At 46.8% G+C, this 20340-nt stretch overlaps 1 protein-coding gene across 9 annotated transcripts in view; it reads right to left on the bottom strand.

The window, feature by feature from the left end:
- Positions 1–20340, bottom strand: part of GLYR1 (glyoxylate reductase 1 homolog) — a 32278-nt gene that overhangs the window by 9197 nt on the left and 2741 nt on the right. For 6 of the 9 annotated variants that reach the window (XR_012493239.2, XM_074323151.2, XM_074323153.2 and 3 more), the window contains exons 4-10: positions 12890–13028; positions 12122–12364; positions 7057–7143; positions 6046–6102; positions 5262–5312; positions 5100–5173; positions 2576–2675 (exon numbers count right to left, since the gene is read on the bottom strand). Coding sequence is in view for 8 of the 9 variants with exons in the window: in XM_074323151.2 (XP_074179252.1) it covers positions 2576–2675; positions 5100–5173; positions 5262–5312; positions 6046–6102; positions 7057–7143; positions 12122–12364; positions 12890–13028 (751 nt within the window). In the remaining variant the exon portion in view is untranslated. Of the gene's footprint in view, positions 1–2575; positions 2676–5099; positions 5174–5261; positions 5313–6045; positions 6103–7056; positions 7144–12121; positions 12365–12889; positions 13029–19744; positions 19887–20340 lie in introns of those variants that run through there. The other 3 variants (XM_074323155.2, XM_074323156.2, XM_088801266.1) reach the window with 2 other exon arrangements.

Genomic DNA, 20340 nt, shown 5'->3' with positions numbered 1-20340 from the left:
AGATCTGTTAATAGTTAATTTTGTTTTCTTCTGTTTTTATCCCTTTGAAAATAATATTTCGTAATCTATTTGGAATATATTTTACTATGCGGTAGGAAGTGAGATTAGTGTTTCCTCAAATTTCTAACCAGCTGTCCTAAACATAACTTACCCCCCCTTCTTTCTGTCTGACTCACAGCAGGCCACCACTATCAGAGGAAGTCCTAGGCTTTGCGGTCTACCTGGCAGGTCTGCGTCTTTACTACAGCACTAAAATGCATCTGGGCATTACATCCCGTTTTAAACTTTGCTTAGGAGAGATCTCTTTAGTACTCTTCCTTTTCTGAAAACTGAAAAAATATGTTACTTCTTTTTCCAGAAGAACCAGAGAATCATTTTTCAAATGATTTTTATAAAAATTCCGTGGGGATTTTCATAACGATTAAATGGCTTTATATTTTTTTTTTATCTTTAAAAGAGGGTGCAGCTCACAGTGGCCCATGTGGGGATCGACCTGGCAACCTTGGTGTTATTAGCACCGTGCTCTAACCGACTGAGCTAACCGGCTACACTAGAAAGCTTTTTGAAGATGACATTTGCTATGTAATTTGTAGTAAATGCACAGGCATTGTGCTGAGTACTTCACACATCTCATTTAACCTTCCACCCCATGAAGCAGGGGCTTTCAAGGCCATCATTTTACAGGTGAGGACTCCGAGACCTAGGGCTGTTAACTAGCTTGCTGAAGAGGGCCAGCAGCAGGGTGTGACCGGCACTTACTCGTAGATCTGCCCAATTCTCAACCCAAGTTCTACCTGCGTTGCTCTATTGCCTTCCTGTACATTAATCTGGAAAGAATGGCTTATTAGTTTGGCTTTCTAATCAGGAAAACAGGATGACCGAGGGGTTAACCGTACTCATAAGGAAACCCTCTGGATCTGACGTTCTGCAGCTGTGCACCTCTGGATTTCCTGGGAACTCGCCTTGAATCCCAGCTATCCTGCCCATGGGGCCTCTGAGGTCTCACTCCTGACTCAGCTCCCTGCAGTGCCCACTCAATGCCCAGCACCTGAAGCCCCAAATCCCTTAGCACGGCCTTCAGTGCCCTTTTCCCCAGGGCCCCTTTAACTCTCCAACTAGTTCCTTGTTATTGCTGAAAAGGAATTTTTCATTTTGCCTAGAACATTTCTGTTAATTCAAACCCATCAGCTCCACTACCTCCTTCAGCAATCACCGCTCATTTCAGCTCTCACCTCGCTGCACACCAGGGGCCTCGCGCCCAGTCATCTCACAAATACATGCTCAGCCCCACCTTGTTCTGCAAGAGCCTGGTCCTCTCAGTCGCTCTTCCTTTGCTCCTGGCAAGTCCAGTGCTGTACTTTACTGGGTCAGACTATAGCTCTTCACCCTTTCTTGGATGAGAACTTGATGGGAGTCAGGGCCTGTCTCCATTACAAAAGGTGCATATTCACAGCCCTGGAATTCCATGTCGGGGCATGTACAGACCCCGGGAAGCTGTGGACTGCCACCTTAGGCTGGGAACTTCTAAATCTGTCCTGCCCAAGATGGTAGCCATTAGCCAGAGAGGACTATTTAAATTTCAGTGGAACAAAATTAAAACTTCAGGGCCGGCCCGGTGGCTCAGGCGGTTGGAGCTCCATGCTCCTAACTCCGAAGGCTGCCAGTTCGATTCCCACATGGGCCAGTGGGCTCTCAACCACAAGGTTGCCGGTTCAACTCCTCGAGTCCCTCAAGGGATGGTGGGCTCTGCCCCCTGCAACTAAGATTGAACACGGCACCTTGAGCTGAGCTCCCGGATGGCTCAGTTGGTTGGAGCGCATCCTCTCAACCACAAGGTTGCCGGTTCGACTCCTGCAAGGGATGGTGGGCTGTGCCCCCTGCAACTAACAACGGCAACTGGACCTGGAGCTGAGCGGCGCCCTCCACAGCTAAGACTGAAGGGACAACAACTTGACTTGGAAAAAAAAAAGTCCTGGAAGTACACTGTTCCCCAATAAAGTCCTGTTCCCTTTCCCCAATAAAATCTTTTAAAAAAAAACAAACAAAAAAACTTCAATTCTTCAGTCATACTATCTTTGATTCAAGTGTTCAGGAGCCATGTGTGGCTCGTGGCTGCCACACCGGACAGTGCAGGTACAGACCACTGTCACTGCCGAATGCTGTTGACACCAGCCAAATGACAGGGTGCAGTGTAGCCGCTGAAAAGGACGAAGCAGATCCATCTGTATGCACTCCTTATCAGTGAATTCCTCACACACACACACGCACGCACACTTCCATGGGCATGGGAAAAAGGGTGCAAAAACACGAGCTAGCTCAGGTAATGGTATAGAAAGGGGGGAGTTTTCACTTCATTTTATGCCCCTGGCTGTTTCTCAAAGTTTAGTTTTCACACAAACACCCTAAGCTTATTTATCTACATCTCTACCTGTCTGAACTAAGAACTTGGCTTCTCCTACTCTACCGCGTGCAGAACGCTGAACAGAGACAACAGGAGACATTCCCATCCTTAGTTGCCCAATGCGTGAGTCCAGGCTCGGCCCCGCCCCAACAGGCCCCACCCATCAGTGCTTACTTTCTCTGCAGTCCGGTTCCAGACAGTCACCGTGTGACCCATTTTTAGCAAATTGGAGACGATGCCACTTCCCATGAGGCCGAGGCCCAAAAATCCTATCCTGAGAAAGAGAGAGACGGGTTAGTTCAGGGCGGAGGGGGAGGGACCTCAGACCACCACTAACACCCCTCAGCTGTGTGCTGACACACGCCCGCAGGGCCAGTGGTAGCACATGGCAGACTGTGACTTTTATTATGCCATTGTTTAAAAGTGTCCCTACATTTAAACGGGCATTTCTAAACCCTCGACTGCCACAGTAAGAAGCATGACTCATGTGGCTTAGGGTAAGTCCTCCAAATCATTTCCTTGTTGCTATGATAGAGGGTATGAACTTCTTATTCCACGACAGCGAGAAAGCAGACATCTGTCTCCGGCTCTTGCAAGGCTTTCGCATGCTAGGCCTTCAGATGCCACTTTAAAGCACATCAGGACCCGTGACAAGTAACTGAAGTGCGGTGTCAGAGCCAGCCGCCTTCCTCCCCTGCAGCAAGCAGTTCCCAGTCTTTCCTGCCCTTTCCCGGCTCCAAAGCTGCACCACTTTTCACATTCTTATTAGCAGACGGGCCTTGCCCTCTTCTTCAAAGCTTTGCCTGAGCTTTGGAGCCAACCCTCCCAGTAGCATGAGTTCTTCCCACGCCTGTCTTGTCCGGCTCCTCTCCACTGCCCGCTGGCCCATCTTCCGCTCTCCACCACGCCCTTCTAACTGCAGGCCCATTACAACCCTTCTGAGACTTAAGTCCTTAGGTGGACACACTACGCTTCCCTTCACTTCCTACAGCCTGCTCTTTCCTGCAACCCCAAAAACTTGAGGACTATTAGCTACTGCTGCTTTTTTAGATGACTTTATCTTGCCCAATCTTTGCTCGATTCCTGTACTTCTTTATCTCTCCGGGCATGTGACAGGGCTTAATAATGCCTGTCTTCATTTCTTCTTACATCATGTTCTAGTTTTCACCACGGGCTTTTTTCTGCTCTAGACAGCCTCTGCAGCTTCTGCACTTAGACCCGCGTGATCCTTTCAGTATCTCCGGTCTCCTGGGAGTCACAGCTGCAGCCAACTCTGCAAACTGGCCCTTGTACTCAGTTTCTTCTAATCCCTGCCGGAATATGTGCTTCTCACACTCTCTGTCCCAGTGTGCTAAGTCATTTGACTCAAATGCTAAAAATGGAGCCCACCACCTTCTTCACCAAATCACAACCTTGCCCACTAAGTTTTAAGCCGAAGCTTAAAAACAATGAGATCTTTGGTCATTCACAGCTTTCTGGGTAGTGCAAGTTTCCCCTATGATTCTAAATCATGAGGACTAATTCTGCTACCATTTCTTGGTGTTCCGGGACACCAGGAGACCTGGGGATGAAGCTTCTAGATTTTTAACATGGCAACTGACAGTCCCCCATGGTGTCCTTGAGACCAGGTGGCGAATGTGGACTAAGAAGACGGCTGGCTTGTTTTATAGTTGGTTTCACATTCGTGTTAGGAAAGGGTTTGACGAAGGGGCAATAGAGGCCTTGGGTGAAGCACTGGGACTCTGTCCTCAGCCCGTCCTAGCTTTTTTTTTTAAAACCAACACAAACCTCATTAAATGAATGGGTGACACCCAGCTCCCTTTTTATTAGCACATAACACGCCTCTATCTCCTTCCCTCTATAAAAGGAAGTTCACCCAAAATAACTGGTAAAATCAATGATATCAACAGCACAAAAAATTGTGAATGAAGTAAAAAACGCACTGCTTTTAGTCTGAGAAATAACCTTTTGGAAGACACAGACGAGAAATTCAGACTTGGCTACCTTGCTCAGGAGAATGCTCCTTGTTAGCAAAGAATTCTTTTCATCAGCACAACTCTGGAAACACACTGGCCAAGAGAGTGAGTGTGGGTGCAAGCTAAGGTGTGGGACCACAGTCAGGGCTCTCTGACCTGCTTGGGTGGGACAGAGAGTAGCAGGCAGGTACATAGGAAGGGCTGGGAGGAGACAGCAGGGAGAGCCAGGGGATGCAGGAAGACAGGCTTTATTCCAAATATTAATATCTTCACCTCTTGCCACTCACAGCCAAATTCAGGGTTTTCATCACAGTTCCACTTAGCCAGTAGCAACAGCAGCATATCTGGGAACTTGTCCAAAATACAAATTCTCAGGCTCTACCTGGGACCTAATGACCGAGAAACCCCGAGGGGTGGGCACAGCAATTGGTACTTTACTAGTGGCCTTCCAGGTGATTCGGAAGCTCAGCAAAGTCTGAGAACCGTGGAATAGAGTGGTCCCTGCTCATTTGGACATCTGCACATTTCAGGACAACTTCTGTCTTCTGCAAGTCAATTTACTCGTAGGCAAATCATCAGTAAGAATTACAACTTTCTTCCTCTCCTTCCACTCAGTCTCGGCAATAGCCGGGGCATAATCCTTAAACAGTCCCCTCAGGGTCACCCCCCCCACTCCCCAGCAGAACCAGAGCCACAGGAAGCCGTTTTGTCACAGGTCCTACTTTTTGTCTGTGGGTGTGATGCTGCCGTTCACAGCTGTGCTGTCTGCTGCCTGGATGGAGGTGGACCCGGTCTCCTGCAGAAAGAAGCACAAACCGTCAGGTCGGTCTGCCTAGGGAGGCCCCGGGGGAAGATACAAATGGGGAGGCGTGGAACCGACGTACCTCTTCACATATTTTCAACTTCTTTGTGATTGCCTGGTAACAGACAGCTGGCTAATAAAGAGGGAGGAAAAAGACCATTCATTAAACTGAACGCGTAACCAGTCTTCATTATGACGTACCTGAAAAGTTAGGCCTAACTGGGGATGTTAACATCAACATCTGATTTGGTGTCCAATGTTACTGAACTTCCAGATGACACATTAGAAAGCTAACACACATTCCCTCATTCAGGTCTCCATGCCACGATGGCACAGAATGAGAGGCGTTAAATCACGCGCCCAGAATTACAGAGCTGGTCAGTGTAACCAGGCTTGGAACTCAGTTCTGTCCAATTGCAAAGCCACATTCTACCCCTATGCGGAGCCTATCAAGGCTCGGCCTAAGCCATGGTTTTGCAGACACTTTGGGTCCTTTCCCTCCACACACCGAGGACTACGGAGCGTCTCAGCCAGCGAGCCTAGGAAGGTGCCACCCGGCTGCACAGGCTGTCTCGCGGGTGGCCGACAGCTCACGAGGTTTAGTTTCTGCCCTAGACTTTAAAGGCAACCACAGATGTCTCAAGCACACGGCTGCTGAGCTTTAAAAGCTTTTTTAGGGGGTTTATTTTTAATCTTGACAACACATGATTCACGAGCGGGTTTCTATATGACTTTTTGCCTAGCTGCTCTGGGCAGGGTACAGGCAGAGCTAAGTTTTCAGATTAGCAAGGTGAGGTTCAATGGAACAACACTCTTCCTCAGGCCAGCCCTGGACCGAGGATCAAGAACTTCAGAGAACAACTCACCTTCTCGGTCTGGCTGAGTAGGAAGTGATGGAAATGAGGGTCTGCATCTTTAACAGGCTGAAACCAGAAAAGGAGTAAATAAAACACGTTATCTTCCACCAGAGGTCAATTCCTTCTGCCTGGTACCTGGACTCTCCTCTGGCTGAAACACCCCTGGGAGCTGGTCTCGATTTTATAACTGTCTGGAAACTCTTCCCGTTGTTAATCTAAGCCTTTTATAAATCACCTCTGTTCCAGCTAGAGGAAAACTGGCTTGAAGTGGGAAAGACTAGGCCTTTCTGCCAGGCTGGTATACAAATTATTCCAATAACTGTGTGGGAAAAAATTAAAAGGCATACTAGTATTTTTTTTTTTTTTAACAATAACCCACACCCTTCGGACCAACTCATACTAGTATTTTTGAAGTCCAACAATCATCAGTCACGTTGGATAACCCAGCAGACTAAGCCAAATCAATTCCGAGGACTTTCTCTCAACTTTAGGGTTTTGACCTACTTGTGTCTGATACCAGACCCTTGAGTGTCTTATCTCATTGAGACTCAGTATTAATAGAGCGGTGACGACTGAAAGACTTTTAAGGGCTTTTCACAATTAGGCCCAGTAACAGGGAAAGGGTGCATCTACACCAACAACAGAGTAACATGTGGCTACTAAACATCCAAGTTGTATATACAGACAGTGAAGGGTGTTTATAAAAGCATCAGGTGAAAACAAATTTGTGTAATGATCCCACTTTTGTGGAAAATAATGCTAGTCCCCACAACACAAACGACACATGGGTACATCATTATATAAGGATGGCTGGTGAGTGTACCAAAAGGGCCAGAACAGGTCACATCAGACTGCACAGTGAGCACCCGTGAGGGTGGAGACTTGCATTCCTTATCTCATACTCCTCTGTACTGTTTGGAGATTAAAAAAAACAAAGCCTCCTACATAAGAAAAGGAGGAAAGGAAAGGTGCATCACAGCCAAGTCAGGAAAATCGCTGACCCGAGGGCGCGCTCCTTACCTCGCTCACGGTCGGCTGCCATTTAAACGCGGCCATGGGCCCAGCCATCATCCCCTTCACGGTACTGGACTCGGGAATGGTGAGATCCTGCAGAGGAAGGCAGGTCATCTAGCTGCTGCGGCCACCTCAGGAGCAGACGTCCTCCTGCCCCACAGCCGGGAGCACCTCCACCTCCTCACTGCTCTGCTTCCCTGGGTCACATCCCACCCAGACTAAACCCCGAGCCAGCTCCGTGTCTCGGTGTCAGTTCAAGCCCAAGTCCCCAGCCCTGGATCTGATGACCCCCCCGTCGGAAGAAATGGCAAGTTCTCATCAACACGGAATGAGCCTCTCTTGTCTGTCCTTGAAATAAAATATGTTCATGTGTCTAAATTTCACAAGAACAGAGGTAACTGGAAAGCCCAGCTATGGTCTGCAGTGTTGTCAGCAGGTCACAGAAAATTCCTTATGGCAAATAATGAACACGAAGAAAACAGTACTGGCTTCAGAAGGAATCCACCAGATCTCAAGAAAAACTGGGGAAAAAAAAAAAAAGCCACGTGGTGCCGATGAGGAAATCGGCCCAACATTTTTCAGCTACTAAGTGACAAAGCTAGAATTAGAACTTGGGGTGGTCAGGAGCCAAGAGCCCCGCTCTCTCCCCAGACTGTGCAGAGAAGCCCCAGCAGAATGGGCTGCTCTTCTTCACCAACGGCCTGGCCCACACCTGTGCTGGGCAAAGGGGCACTCACTGTTCCAGCTTTCCAACTGGTCTGCTCTCGTCCCCTTCACCACCGACTACCTCGTGCTCCCTTTCTCCATCTGCCATCTTCCCGCCACGGTGGCCCCACTGACAGTTCTACCTGATGTCCTACGGGAATCTCAACACGTCCCACTGAACTCTTGACTTCCCTGCCTCAACTGCTCCTGCTGCAGTCTCCACACTTTCAGAAAACAGCAATTTCATTCTACCAGGCCGAGACCCTTCAAGTCCTTCTTAATTCTACCCTCCTCTCTCCTCTAATACATGGGCAATGATTATGGCTTTACAATTGGGAATTTGTAACTCTTTCTTTTGGCCCCCCCTGCTACTAACACTCAAGCTCAGGCCACCACCAACTGTTACTTGGACTCTAACAAAAGGAATCTCCTTGCTTCTGACTCCTACAATCTAGTCTGTACTCAGCAGCCATAGTGAAGCTTGTCAGTTCTCTGCCGAAAACGACTTTCTTTCTCACACAATCAAGCTAGAAGCTTTGTTGTCGTGGCTTACAGGGTCCCACATGTGCTGCAACCCCCACTCCATGCTAATCTCTGACATCATGTCCTGTAACTTTCTCTCCCCTCACCACTCTCCAGCTCACCCTCCTTAGCCCTCCCTCCCCACTCCCCAACACACCAAACCTGCAACTGCCTCAGTGCCTTTGCACTGGTGGGAACGCTCTTCCAACAATTATCTACTTGGTTCACACACTCACTTTAGGTCTCTGTTGAAATGTCACCTTAGCAGAGTGCTTTCCCTGACCCCTCTGTATCTTCCCCCATTGGAACAAGATGCTGCTTTTGATTATAATGACAGCAAATGTTTTTACAAGGCTTACCATGTGTCAGACATTAGTGTAAATGCTATTTTCTATGTATATTCTCATGTAATCCTCACAACCTCATGAAACAGAACTATTATCGTCTCCACTTTACAGAAGAGAAAACTGAGGCACAGCAAGCTTAAGGAGCTTTGCCTACGGTCACCGAACTGAGTGTGGCAGATGCAACTGAAACCCGGGGAGTTTGGCTTCAGGGTCTGTGTTATCATAAGTGAGTTCCATCCATGTAAGAACTTTACCAATTTTGTTTACTCTATATACCACGCTGGGACCATTCCTGGCATATACTAGGTGTTTAGCATTTACTGAAGAAATGAACACAAGAGGGGCCCTGTCTATCTTTCACGCTGCTTAGCTCTGGTCTATGGTAGATGCTCAATAAACATTTGTTGAATAAAGAGGTTTGGGAAAAAAAGAGGCCTAGTGCAGTACTGCCCAAAAGAATCTTCTGCCATGACGGCCACGCTCTGTATCTACACTAACACTGTCACCACTCGTCACATGCCACAGGTGGCTCATTTGAGTGAGCAACTACATTTTCATTGCATTGAAATGTCAAAGGCCACCTGTGACTGGAGGCAGCCCAGCTCCAGTGATCTGCCTAAGAATACGATGACAGAACGAGGAAGGTGGAGAACACAGTTCTCCATCTAGCACGAATCAAAGGCCCCGACTCCTACATCGCTGCTCTCTGCACCAGGCTGGGATTTTAGGAGACACAGGCTGACAGTTCTATTGTCGGGGTGCTTTGTTCCCAGAGTTGTAGTTCTTAGCCCAGGCCTCAGAAATAAGAGCTCCGGAGAGAGGGTGAGAGCATACCTCTCAGCACGGCTCCCACACGAAAGTCTAGACACACACGCAGCCTCGGTCTGTCTGCATGTAACTGACACCTCCGCCACCAAGGTCAGCCTTTTCCATTAATCCTCGTGGGACAGGGGATTATGGCCTAGAACAGCAATCACCTGGGGCTCTGCCCAGTTATCAGCTTAGGCTGCTCTGTTTCAGAGAGGAGTTCGCCAGCCAAATGGCAATTACTATAGCAACACACATACTCTTTTTAGACCACAGGATGTAGCAGATCATAAGACGCACCAGAATCCCAAGCCCAGGCACAGATTCCCTACATCCCTGAAGGTGTTTCATCACTAGCTAAGCTCCTTCCTCTTCTGCTGACAAATCCGTCATTAGAGGCCAGGCCACGCATGCAGACCTCGTAGAAAGGAACCCCTGAGGGTCAATGGCAGGTAGAGCCCCTGGGTGGAAACCTGGCTCCCAGAACAGCAATAGAAATGTTACTACCCTCTGATTAATAATTCAGACCAAAGAGCAAATTGCTTTTTACTGGGCGCGTGAACTCTCAGTCCCTAGCAGCAGGAAGCCCGGCAGCGGCCTCCGGGGTGGCGCTCACACAACACTGTGCTCCTGCCGAAAAGTAACACAGGAACGACATTCATCAAATGCCTAATGCGTTGCAGGCACTGCCCTAGGTGCTTTGCTCCTGTTACTCACAAAGATACGCCTGTATCTTTCTTCCTCTCAATGGTCAGATGAGGAAACTGAGACAAAGGTAGGTGGCCACGGTCACACAGCTATGGCAAGTCACGGAGTCACAATCCAAATTCAAGGCCCTCTTCCTAACACCTCCTTTATACTTCCCTTTACCCAAAAAGAAGTCGTTTTTCTCCAGGGCCAGCAGGAGTTGGTGAGCTCAATGGCGTAAGACACCAGACAATGTGAATTTGGAGAAGAGTACAAAACCTGACAGCCCAGATTCCTCTGGATCCCTGGAAATAAATTCAACTGGACGAAACTGGATCATACCCCTGAAAAGCTCTTCATGCACAGCAGCTGAGTTTTCTAAACCTTCTCCACCCCTGGCTGGCAGTTCCCTGTGCTCATGGTCACCCAGGGCTGTCCCCATGCTACAGTTGCTCTCATCTATTGTTGGTCTTTGGTCATTGAACAGCACGAAGGACCTTTTCTAACGCAGAGGTCTCACAGGCTGCGCGTGGCAGCCCACAGGCTGAATCTAGCCCAGAGATGGTAAATTTTTGAGTTATCTTCCAACATTTAAAATGGGAACATTTCACCTAAAAATCTTTATTTCCAGCTTCTCTTGAGAAAAACCACAGCATGTGGCAAAAGTTGGCTGGAACTCCCTGGACAGAGCATGACCTGCCCAGGCCCAGCCGCTGCACCCCACGCTCTCAGCATGGAGGCAGGGCCGTGGCGCCTCCTACCCGAGCCATTTCTCCTTGCATCGGTTGGCTCCACTTGCTTCCACGGCCTGCCTGGTCTTGCTGGTGTCTGAATTTGCAAGTCTTGATGCGATGTCTAATGTTTCATCATGGCCTCATCACCCAACTGCTTCTGCCAGCCATCTGGCTTCTACCCCCTCTCCTTGATCGTGTTCTCACAATCTCCCCTGTGTTAGACAGACTACCTCCTTCATCTCGAATTCTCCTCCCTGGGCCTCTAGGACGCGACACACATCTTTTCAGGAAGGCAGGAAGTATGTTATTTCATTTTGCTGGCTCTTCTGACTCCTTCCCACCCTGAACTACAGGCACTCTCACTGCAAAGCTGACTCTGCCCATCCCTCTTCTCCCTCTTTACTTTATCCAAACACAAACCCCATCCCGCCTCACGGATCCAACATCCTTCCTCCACATTTGCCTCCCACATTTCCATCTCCATCGTGTTACTCCAAGTCTCCCTGGTGGTCTAGGCACCACCCCAAAGGCATGAAACTCAGAACTGCTCCTCTTGCCCTGTAAGCCTGCTCTTCTCCCGACTCCTCTGCTCTTGAGAAAAGTTACCACCACTTCCCAGGCATAAACTTGAAATTGTTTCCCTCTCCTTTTTCTCATTTATCCACTGTATAACCAGGTGCCAAATCTTATGTATGAACGCTTCCTCGGAAATGCCTGTCACACAGTTCCTTTCAGTACTGGTTACCACCCCCTTATTACTAACGCACAGCTTGGAGCACACTGGTGCCTCCACACCCAGCTCAAACACCTTCACGGCCCCTTAATAACTCCATGACAGTACAGCACTGCTTAAGTAGACCTCTCCACAATCTAGTGACAACCTACTTTTATCTCTTCACTCTCCTTCCCGTCTCTCCCTATACTGAGAATATCCACACCACCATCAGGCCCCATGTGGCTGTGCCCTCCGATTCCTAATGCCTTCCCTTCTTTCTTGCCAAGCCCCTTCCGCTGCAGGCCTTGCATGCTGCTCCGACGGGCTCTCCTGACTCGACCACCCAGTAGAATGCACGAGCCTTTGCTGCCTGGTTCCTATTTCCTGCCCAGGCATTCAGGCCGTACCCCTCTGTTGGTCCGTGGGATTCTTTAGAGCAGCACTCAGCACAGGACTCTACATCCATGGAGTGAGCTGCAGCATACTACAGACTTCATCTCTGCCACATGCAAAAGGGAGTCACTAATCCCCGAAGCTGCATAGATAAAACAAACCTTCTCATCCTTTGGGGGCCGACCCCGCTTCCGGGGACTCTGCTCTTGGGCTCTTTTCAGAGGGGACTTGGAGCCTCTCTCTGAAGAGCCTGAAGACACCCTCTTCTTTCCTTCTCCCATGTTCTTCTTCACCTTCCCTTCAGACAGGCTAAGCTTGCGCTTTTCATCACCTGAGTTTGGCCTACTTCTCTCCTCACTGGAATTACGCCGACTCTTGTCATCAGCAGAATTGTGGGATGAGGTCTGAAAGTTTAATAATAATGATGATAACCACCACAATAGCTGCTGCCATTGCCACCACCATTTACAAGAGCCACACCCTGTGACAAGCGCGTCACATGCACTGTCTGCACAACGAAGTGAAACAGGCTCTGCTGTCATCCCCACTTACATGGGGCGAAGCAGATTGAAAAAAAAAAAGAAAATCAAGTCCCTCACCCACAGTCCCAGAGCTAAGAGGTGGGATTTACACCCGGGCAGTGGAGCTATCCCAGAGGCTGCGCTCCTGATCTCTGTGCTATAAAAGGGAGAATCAACCTGTGCTGTAGTCAGATACTTCTCCTGGGTCTAAGTGACTTTCCTAAGAGCAACAGTCTATTCCAGAAAGGTCAGCCGCATGCATGGAGTTTCAAGCTGATTAGCAAAACGCTGATACCTTAGAACTGAAGTAGCTCTCTCTCCATTGGCATTTCATAAGAATAGAGTTTCAGGTTTGGGTGATATTTAATCTGTTAGTTCCTATGCAGAAATAACCGTGGGGTACCTCACCTGGTCTTTCCCTTTGGCTCTCCTGAGGAACTCTTCCACGGCATCCACAGCTTGCTGGAATCGTTTTCCCTTGTTAATCTTTATCATTTCCTCCTTATGCGCATGATATGGCTTTAGCTGTTCCACTTTGATCCACGCACTAGCAGAAAACACACAGGGAAAGGGTATGATCCACACTGCCTGCGCCAGAAAGTATCAAAGACCTCACCCCAGCAGGATGCAATGCAAATACCCATTTGCTTTAACTGGCCTTAGAAATAGGCCTGCTATTTTTTCAAAACATGCTATCAACTACCTCAAATGCTTGAGCCTAAGAGTATGTTTTCTTGGAACAAGTCAAGCAGAACAACAATAAACAAAATCAGTATTTCCCTGAAATGAAATCACTGTGTTGCAGGTTATTTCTACTCGTTCACCGGCCTTCCACACCGAACCACACATACCCTGCCACATGCTCAGGGCAGAGCAAACCTGGAGATGCCCTCCCATTCTCACCACACAGTACAGATGGCCACACACGGATCCCAGGGAATCGGGGCAACTGGAAGCATCAGCGCTCAGCAACAACCTGAGTCAGACTGATGACCTGTCAATCAACAGAGAATCAGGGATGCTAAAGAAACGCAACACCTAAAATCTGCTGCTCTTATAAATATCTGCAGCTACGGAGCCTATATTTGTTCATAAATGATCGCATCCATGGCTACTCGGCCACATAAAACGTGACACATGGTTTGGAATGAGGGCAGCAGTCACAAAGGGAAGCCTTTAAAAACAAGATTCTGCTTGAGATTAAAAGTACAAAAATATACTCTTCTGATATTTAATTTTTAGTTCCTAACTTCAGTGTATAACACATGAAAGTGAAAAAAGCCATCAGTTGTCAATTCTGAAATATCTTGGCGACCATACTGATCTGAAACAATCTGCCCCAGCTGGCTTCCCGTGGTTTCCCTGAATGACGTTCAGTTTCCCAGTAAAAAGGAGAGAAGTTTATAGGTTTGGCAAGGTGACAGTTAATTTATGTCTTACCCCGTAACACTCACAGGTTTCATAGTATAACCTTCAGAAAAAGTGGGTCAGGTTCAAGATACAGCAACTGGGCTATCGCACTAACTTAGGGTTCTCTCCTTTAGAGAAAGCTAGACAATATTCACTAATAATAGTAAAAGTGCTAAACTGTGTCTATAAGAAACACCAACAGACCCCTTTGAGTGTTAATGGTTGTGACGATGGGTCTGTACACACACAGTAGCCCTGGGACCATCCGACAGCAAATGCGACAGCACACCTAGGTATGCTATCTATGGGTAAACAAAATGGCGAGAACAAACGATGAGTGGGGACTCAGACACTGGCCTCCCTGCACAGAGCTCCCACCGGATGAGGTAAGCAGGTACCTCCCTTGTGACCAATTCATCTTAAACTTTGAGATTTGACACAATAGAGCCAATTGGTCCAAACTACAGGGAAGCAAAATGGAATTAAATTTCGACCCCACATTGTCTGGCAAGTAAAAGCACTGAACTGACCCTCTTGCCTCTCCTTGCATTTATCGTGTTTCTAAGGACAGACCACCAGAGCAATCAGAGGCAAAGCCAGACACAGCCTGAAAAGCAAGTTAAGCTGTCATATTGACTGGCAGCTCGGATATGACACAAGCATCAGTAGGGAAGCTTTAAAGAGCCACAGCCCTCGAGACAGGCCTTTTCCTTTTCCGAATTTCAGGTCAGAAGCTGAGACGGGCACAAGCTCATCTAAGATCAATGGGGTGGTTTTTATGGAGCCCTTGAGATGGGAAACACACTCTAAGAATCCTAATCCCTGCCTCCCTCCTCTCCATGTTAACCTGTGATTCAGAGGAAGTGAAAAGGTAAGAACATCTGTGGAGGAAGCACCAATAAATCCACACCTATGTTTTCATTGAAGCATTGTACTGATTTCTGCCAGGAGAAGAGTAGTCAAAATTCTATTCATCCTGAAGACGGGCATTTGAAATACTAAAACGAAATTTTCCTCTATGACCATCTTTGAAAAGTGAAAGTGGTTTGCTAAATGAACTGACAGCATAAGTATGACTTCAAGAGGATAAATGCAAGAAATGTTAATTTACTTAAGAAATCAACCTATTGTTGGAGAAGCATCCTGTCGCATCGGAAGAACAGTAAATAAAAAGCCAGCCCACCAGAACCCTGGGAGGAGTACCTCTTGAAAGCAAGCGACACGAAATCCCGTTGGCAATCTGAATAGAACTTTTTCTCTAAAGGCTGCAGCATCGCAAAACCCTGTCTCCTTTAAGAGAGCACGCTTTTCAGCCAGAGTTTCAATAATCCCCCACCCTCCTATCCCTGAGGCCCATGAGGCAGGCCTGGCATACAACTGGTGCTCAATAAATGATCAGGGGTAAGACGCGCACCAGGCGCATTCAGGCCGACGCTGGGTTAAATCTTGTAATGTTTTAGTGGTTTTTTGTGGTTGTACTTGTTTTTCGTCTATTTTTTCAGTGACTGCTGTTTCTTTTCTTGTATAAGGTGTAACCTGTTAGTTCCCTCCTGTCATTCTTCCTATGCCTCGATGGAGCTGGACCTTTCCCACCCAGTTTGCTGAAGGCTGGGAAGTCAGAAAAATCAAGCTTATTCAAACTGTGTCTAAAGTACATGCCTTTGATTTCATGTACAAGAAAGTGAATTACATAATTTTTGTAGAAGTGAACACCTGAGAACAAGGAGATTGGCAATCAGTGAGGTCAATGTACGTATGAAATGGAAGGTTCCTTAAGATATTTGGCTAAATGGAAAAAAGCAAGATGCAGAGCAGTTTGCAGCATGCTACCACTTGCATAAAAACGAGGGGAAAGGAACATGTAACTTCTTGATTCCACACACAGCATCTTCGGAGGGCCACACCGTAAGAAACTAGTATAATTAGATGACCGTGGGCCAGGAACTGGGTGGCTGAGGGAGAGGGATGAACGGGAACCCTTTCACGGTTTATAGCTTCATATTTTCTTTTGTGGGGCGGTGCCATAAACATGTATTATCTTAAAAAAAAAAAAAAATCAATAATAAAGGCCTCTGCTGTAGAACGAGGGCTATTCTGACTGCCCAAAGGATTTTCCCCATGACTTCCTTGTTTGTTTGCAAGGTTTGCTCAGGTGGGTAGCTACTGTTTGGCTGACGGTGTGTGTCTGCACCTGTAACACGGCCAAGAGCAGCAAACTTACCTTGGGGTTCTGACACACCTCCTACCAATTCTTTTCATTTGCGAGTATAAACCTTCTACTTAGCCACCCTCAGAATACACACTCCACTCAAAATGAATTTAAAAACCTCACGTTTTCAAAAACTTCCATAATTCTGACCTGTTTCCCCTTAAATTAAAATTATATCATGTAGATATCCTATTCAAGACACGAGTCTATGAACAATCTCCAAAACCCTCACATGTGTGTCTCAGACTTCGTACACACTGACCTAGAGGGCGAAAGAGAGAGAACACACGTGAGCATAGTCCAAAGGTGAGGACAAGAACAGGGTCAGAAGATGTGGCTTCACTTTTCCACCTGGAATTGGTCAGTAGTACTTAGTAAATAATTTCTAGGCTCCCCACCGCAAACCACTGAAAGGCGCTGATATTCCTGAAGTGCTACAGCTCCAAGTCTAAGCCATTCAGAAATCAAGACACCCCCCAAAAACAAACAAATCTACAAATCAAAAAACAAAAGAAACCACAAAGAATGAAGCATTTCTCAGTTAATTTCAAGCAATGATAATCATGCAGACATCAACAAAGACTTGCAGATATGCTATAGACTTTGTTTCTGAAACTTGAACATTCCCAAATGCTGCATAAGGCTTTCCGGATGTGCTGCCTACGCCAAACTGGCCAGCTGCTTCTTTCTGTGTCACTTTCTCTAATTCTGGCATGACACCTGCTCCTGGAGTCCACTGCCTCAGCCACCACGGGAGTCACCTATAGGACAGGAGCTGCTGCTGGCACTGGGAGAGGAGAATCCACTCAGCACTCTCTAGGATAGCTATTGTCCAGCCCTGGCAGAGGGGACACTGGTCGCTCAGTCTAAATACCTGGAGCAGTGGCCCTCACTACCCAGTTGGCTCCATTCTCCAACGATAACATGGTGTCGGATGTGGAGAAAGTGTGTCAATCAGATGCCAGGTGAAAAGAAAAAGGCATGCTCAGATAGTTCCAAATGGCTACGTTTCTAATTACGAGCAGATTTTTCTAGAAGTTACTTTACTACTCAGACACCTTACACCCGGCCTGTCCCACCTTCTATCTGGCTTGATGTAAAAATACCTCAGGCTGACCTTTTATGACTTAAAATCCACAACTCTCCTGCCTCCTAGTTTCTACACCTACCATTGTTTGCCCACAGTCTTCTCTGGTTTGTTTCTGATGGTTCCGGGCACCTGCAAACTAAATGAACTTCCTCCATTCTGCCATTCACCGGCACTGACCAAACTTTTAAACTCTGAGCTCAGTTTCTACCCTGATGGGCAGCCATGTGTCCAAAGTGGACCCTCATGCACCTGAGACTTCATCTTTGGTTGTGGTCACCTGGTGGAGTTGGCAAAGTTATGCTGAAGTTGTATTTCCCTCTGTATTTCCATGAAATAGAAAACAGCTCTGGGCAATTCCCGTTGTGGCCATGCAGGCTTGTAGAGTTGAATCCAGACATCTTACTAAGTCTTTCCCTTGACAGGGAAGGCTGGTTGGGAAGGTCTGGTCCTGTCTTCCTAACAGTGGGATGTCAACACAATTTGTTAGATGTTTTGGCAGAGGAAGGGAGAGGAAACATTAGGTTTCTAAAAGACTGAAACTAGCATTGATCTTAAGGAACAAGCCTTTTTAATAAAGGCTCTTCCTAATGTAAAACATCCCATCTTTTTTCCTTCTGCATAAGCAGTATGTCAGGTTTGAAACTGAACATCTCTGACTGTATCCTATATTCCTCAGGAATACAGGAACAGCCTCACTGGGTCAGACCCTGTCCAGCGAGGTCAGGACCCAGTCACCAGAGGTGCCTCCAGCCCAGGATGTGCCGGGACACATGCCCCTCTCCCTGACATCAAGCATTAAAGGTGAGGTAGAGCCCAACTTTTTCTGCAGCCACTTATGGCTTTCCCTTCACGAAGTAGTTCTCGTCCCTAAAAAGTCCACTTGCATTTCCTGTCTAAATCACCTCTTAAATATGTTTCATATAGTATTTCTTCTACTCAGTTCTCCTTGTCGAAACATCTGGGAATTTATGAACAAGTCAGTGTTTCTCTCCTTAAGGCCATTCATTATTTCATCAGTTCTGATTGTGCTTTTTTCAGTCTTTGCTTTTTCACATAAAGAGTCCTACTCCTTCGTCTGACTCGATCCCCTTTCCCAGTCTTGACTAGTTCCACCAGACCCCTTTGGGATCACAGACTAGACTGCGCATGTGCTCCTGAAGAGGCACACTGTAGTTTTTACACAAAGGTGGAATGACTTAAAAAAAAGAGAAGAAAAAAAACGAGGGAAGAGTGTATTGTTTTGTGTTCAAAGCCTTTTTGACCAAAAGGCTTTGGCTGATGTCCTTAGGAACCTCTAACTCTCAGGTGCCTTTCTTTTCAAACACAGATTCTCTCTCTCATGGGCAGTGTGTGTCTCTCTCACATTTTCCTTACTGAAAGCCACCTGCTTACCAGCTTTTTTTCCTCTCATAACAGATCTATACCCTAACCTAATGTTTGCCGAACACCTGCTGTACACCAAACCACACTATGAGTAAGTGACGCTACTTCTTCGTAACTACAAGGTTGGGAGTATTATTCCCACATGTGGACGTGGATATATATCCTAGAAAGGTATAAGAACTTGCCCAAATAAGAAAGCAGGTGGAAGTGGTACCTGAATGCACGTTAGGCTGGTACAAATCCAGAGCTCTTTACCCAAAGTAACTGCTACCCAACAATCTGGAGATTTTACCTTCAGATAATATAAAGATACTAAATAAAATCTGCCTTAACACTGATCAGTGAGAACCACTCTCCCTTCAGAGAAGTGCTGCAGACCCTTACCCTTCGCTCCCTTCCAGCGAGTCAACTGCCTAGCCAACATAAGCATAGTGACTTCGTTTTTAAATAGCTTTTTACGTGGAACTCTACCAAGAAAATTAAAAAGGCTTAAAGACAGCATATCTAGTAGTTGCCCTGCACCCACTGGCTTATGAATTCCCTCAAAAACACTTCCGTTAGAAATCACAGCATCACCACCCCCGACACCAGCAGGTTCCTTTGTGTTCAGGAAGTACATCCTTTTCACTGGCTTCATCTGGGGGACTGGCTGAGCTCTCACATTCACGCAACTCCAATTTTCTCTGTCTGCTCTATGTCTTATACACAGGGACGCAGTTTATTTTTCTAATGTTTCAGCACTTTTTAAAAATTATCATAAGAAAACAAGGGCTTTCAGGACTGTTGTGATCTGATTAAGTACCCACTTTCTATGAGTTCCCATTTTCGTTTCAGAATTGGTTAGCTAAAGCAGGAAGTACACAAGTTGGGCCAACCATACTGTCTGTTATTCCTAAGCACAAGTTCTTCACCCCAAGCAAGGAGCCTCTCTCTGCCCACACATCCAACTCAACATCCAGCTGTTCCAGCTGCTTATAGTATCCCCACTGCCTGGAATGCCACTACTGGTCCAAATGCTATCCATCCCCCGAGTTTGATTCCAATTCCATCTCTTACATTAGCCTCTGACCTGCTGTTTTCCACTGATCTCTTTGTTCTCGAGCCCTTTAACAATTACTCGCATCACTCATTCTGCACTTAATCCCATCTGAAATATTTATGTCTTTATCACCTGAGTTCCTGGAAGACGGGGGACCACAACATTCGCTTTCCTGAAGTTCCCTTCGGTGTCAAGCAATGCGGAGTGTGGTTGCACAATCAGCACTTGTTTTATGCATCGGGACAATCTTTCTTGTGAAATCCATGGCATACCAGAACATTCCCTCTTCCAGAGTGTCTCTGGCTCTCACAGCTCCAGGATAGTGATTCCTTTGAGATACTGCCATCAAAAGGCTGCTAAGTTGGCTTGTGACAGAGAACTGGGCCTGGGTATATCAGTACATCTGTATGGTGCCAGGCAAACTCTAAACCAAGATGAGTAAGCACCCTGACACATAAACTCCTGAGTGAGTGAAGAACAGTTTATGAGATTTTCCTATGGAATATTATATATCGCTTTCTAGGAATGTATATTTTAACCATTGGTATTAGCTTTATCAGAAAAGTCACATTTTCCTAACACAAAATCACATTTTCCTATAAGAATCATAAACAGAAATACAACTACTTAAAGAAATCAAACCATCTAGCTAGAACTAGGTAATCAACTTGATGTAGTGATGGGAAAGCGAAACACATCATCAGAATCTCAAGCAAATACATTCTTCC

Source organism: Rhinolophus sinicus, chromosome 10 (genome assembly GCF_057876585.1).
Source record: "Rhinolophus sinicus isolate RSI-liver-muscle chromosome 10, RSI-T2T, whole genome shotgun sequence".
Taxonomy (NCBI): domain Eukaryota; kingdom Metazoa; phylum Chordata; class Mammalia; order Chiroptera; family Rhinolophidae; genus Rhinolophus; species Rhinolophus sinicus.
The sequence above is the reverse complement of the archived record's forward strand: the minus strand, read 5'-3'. Positions and strand labels throughout refer to the sequence as shown.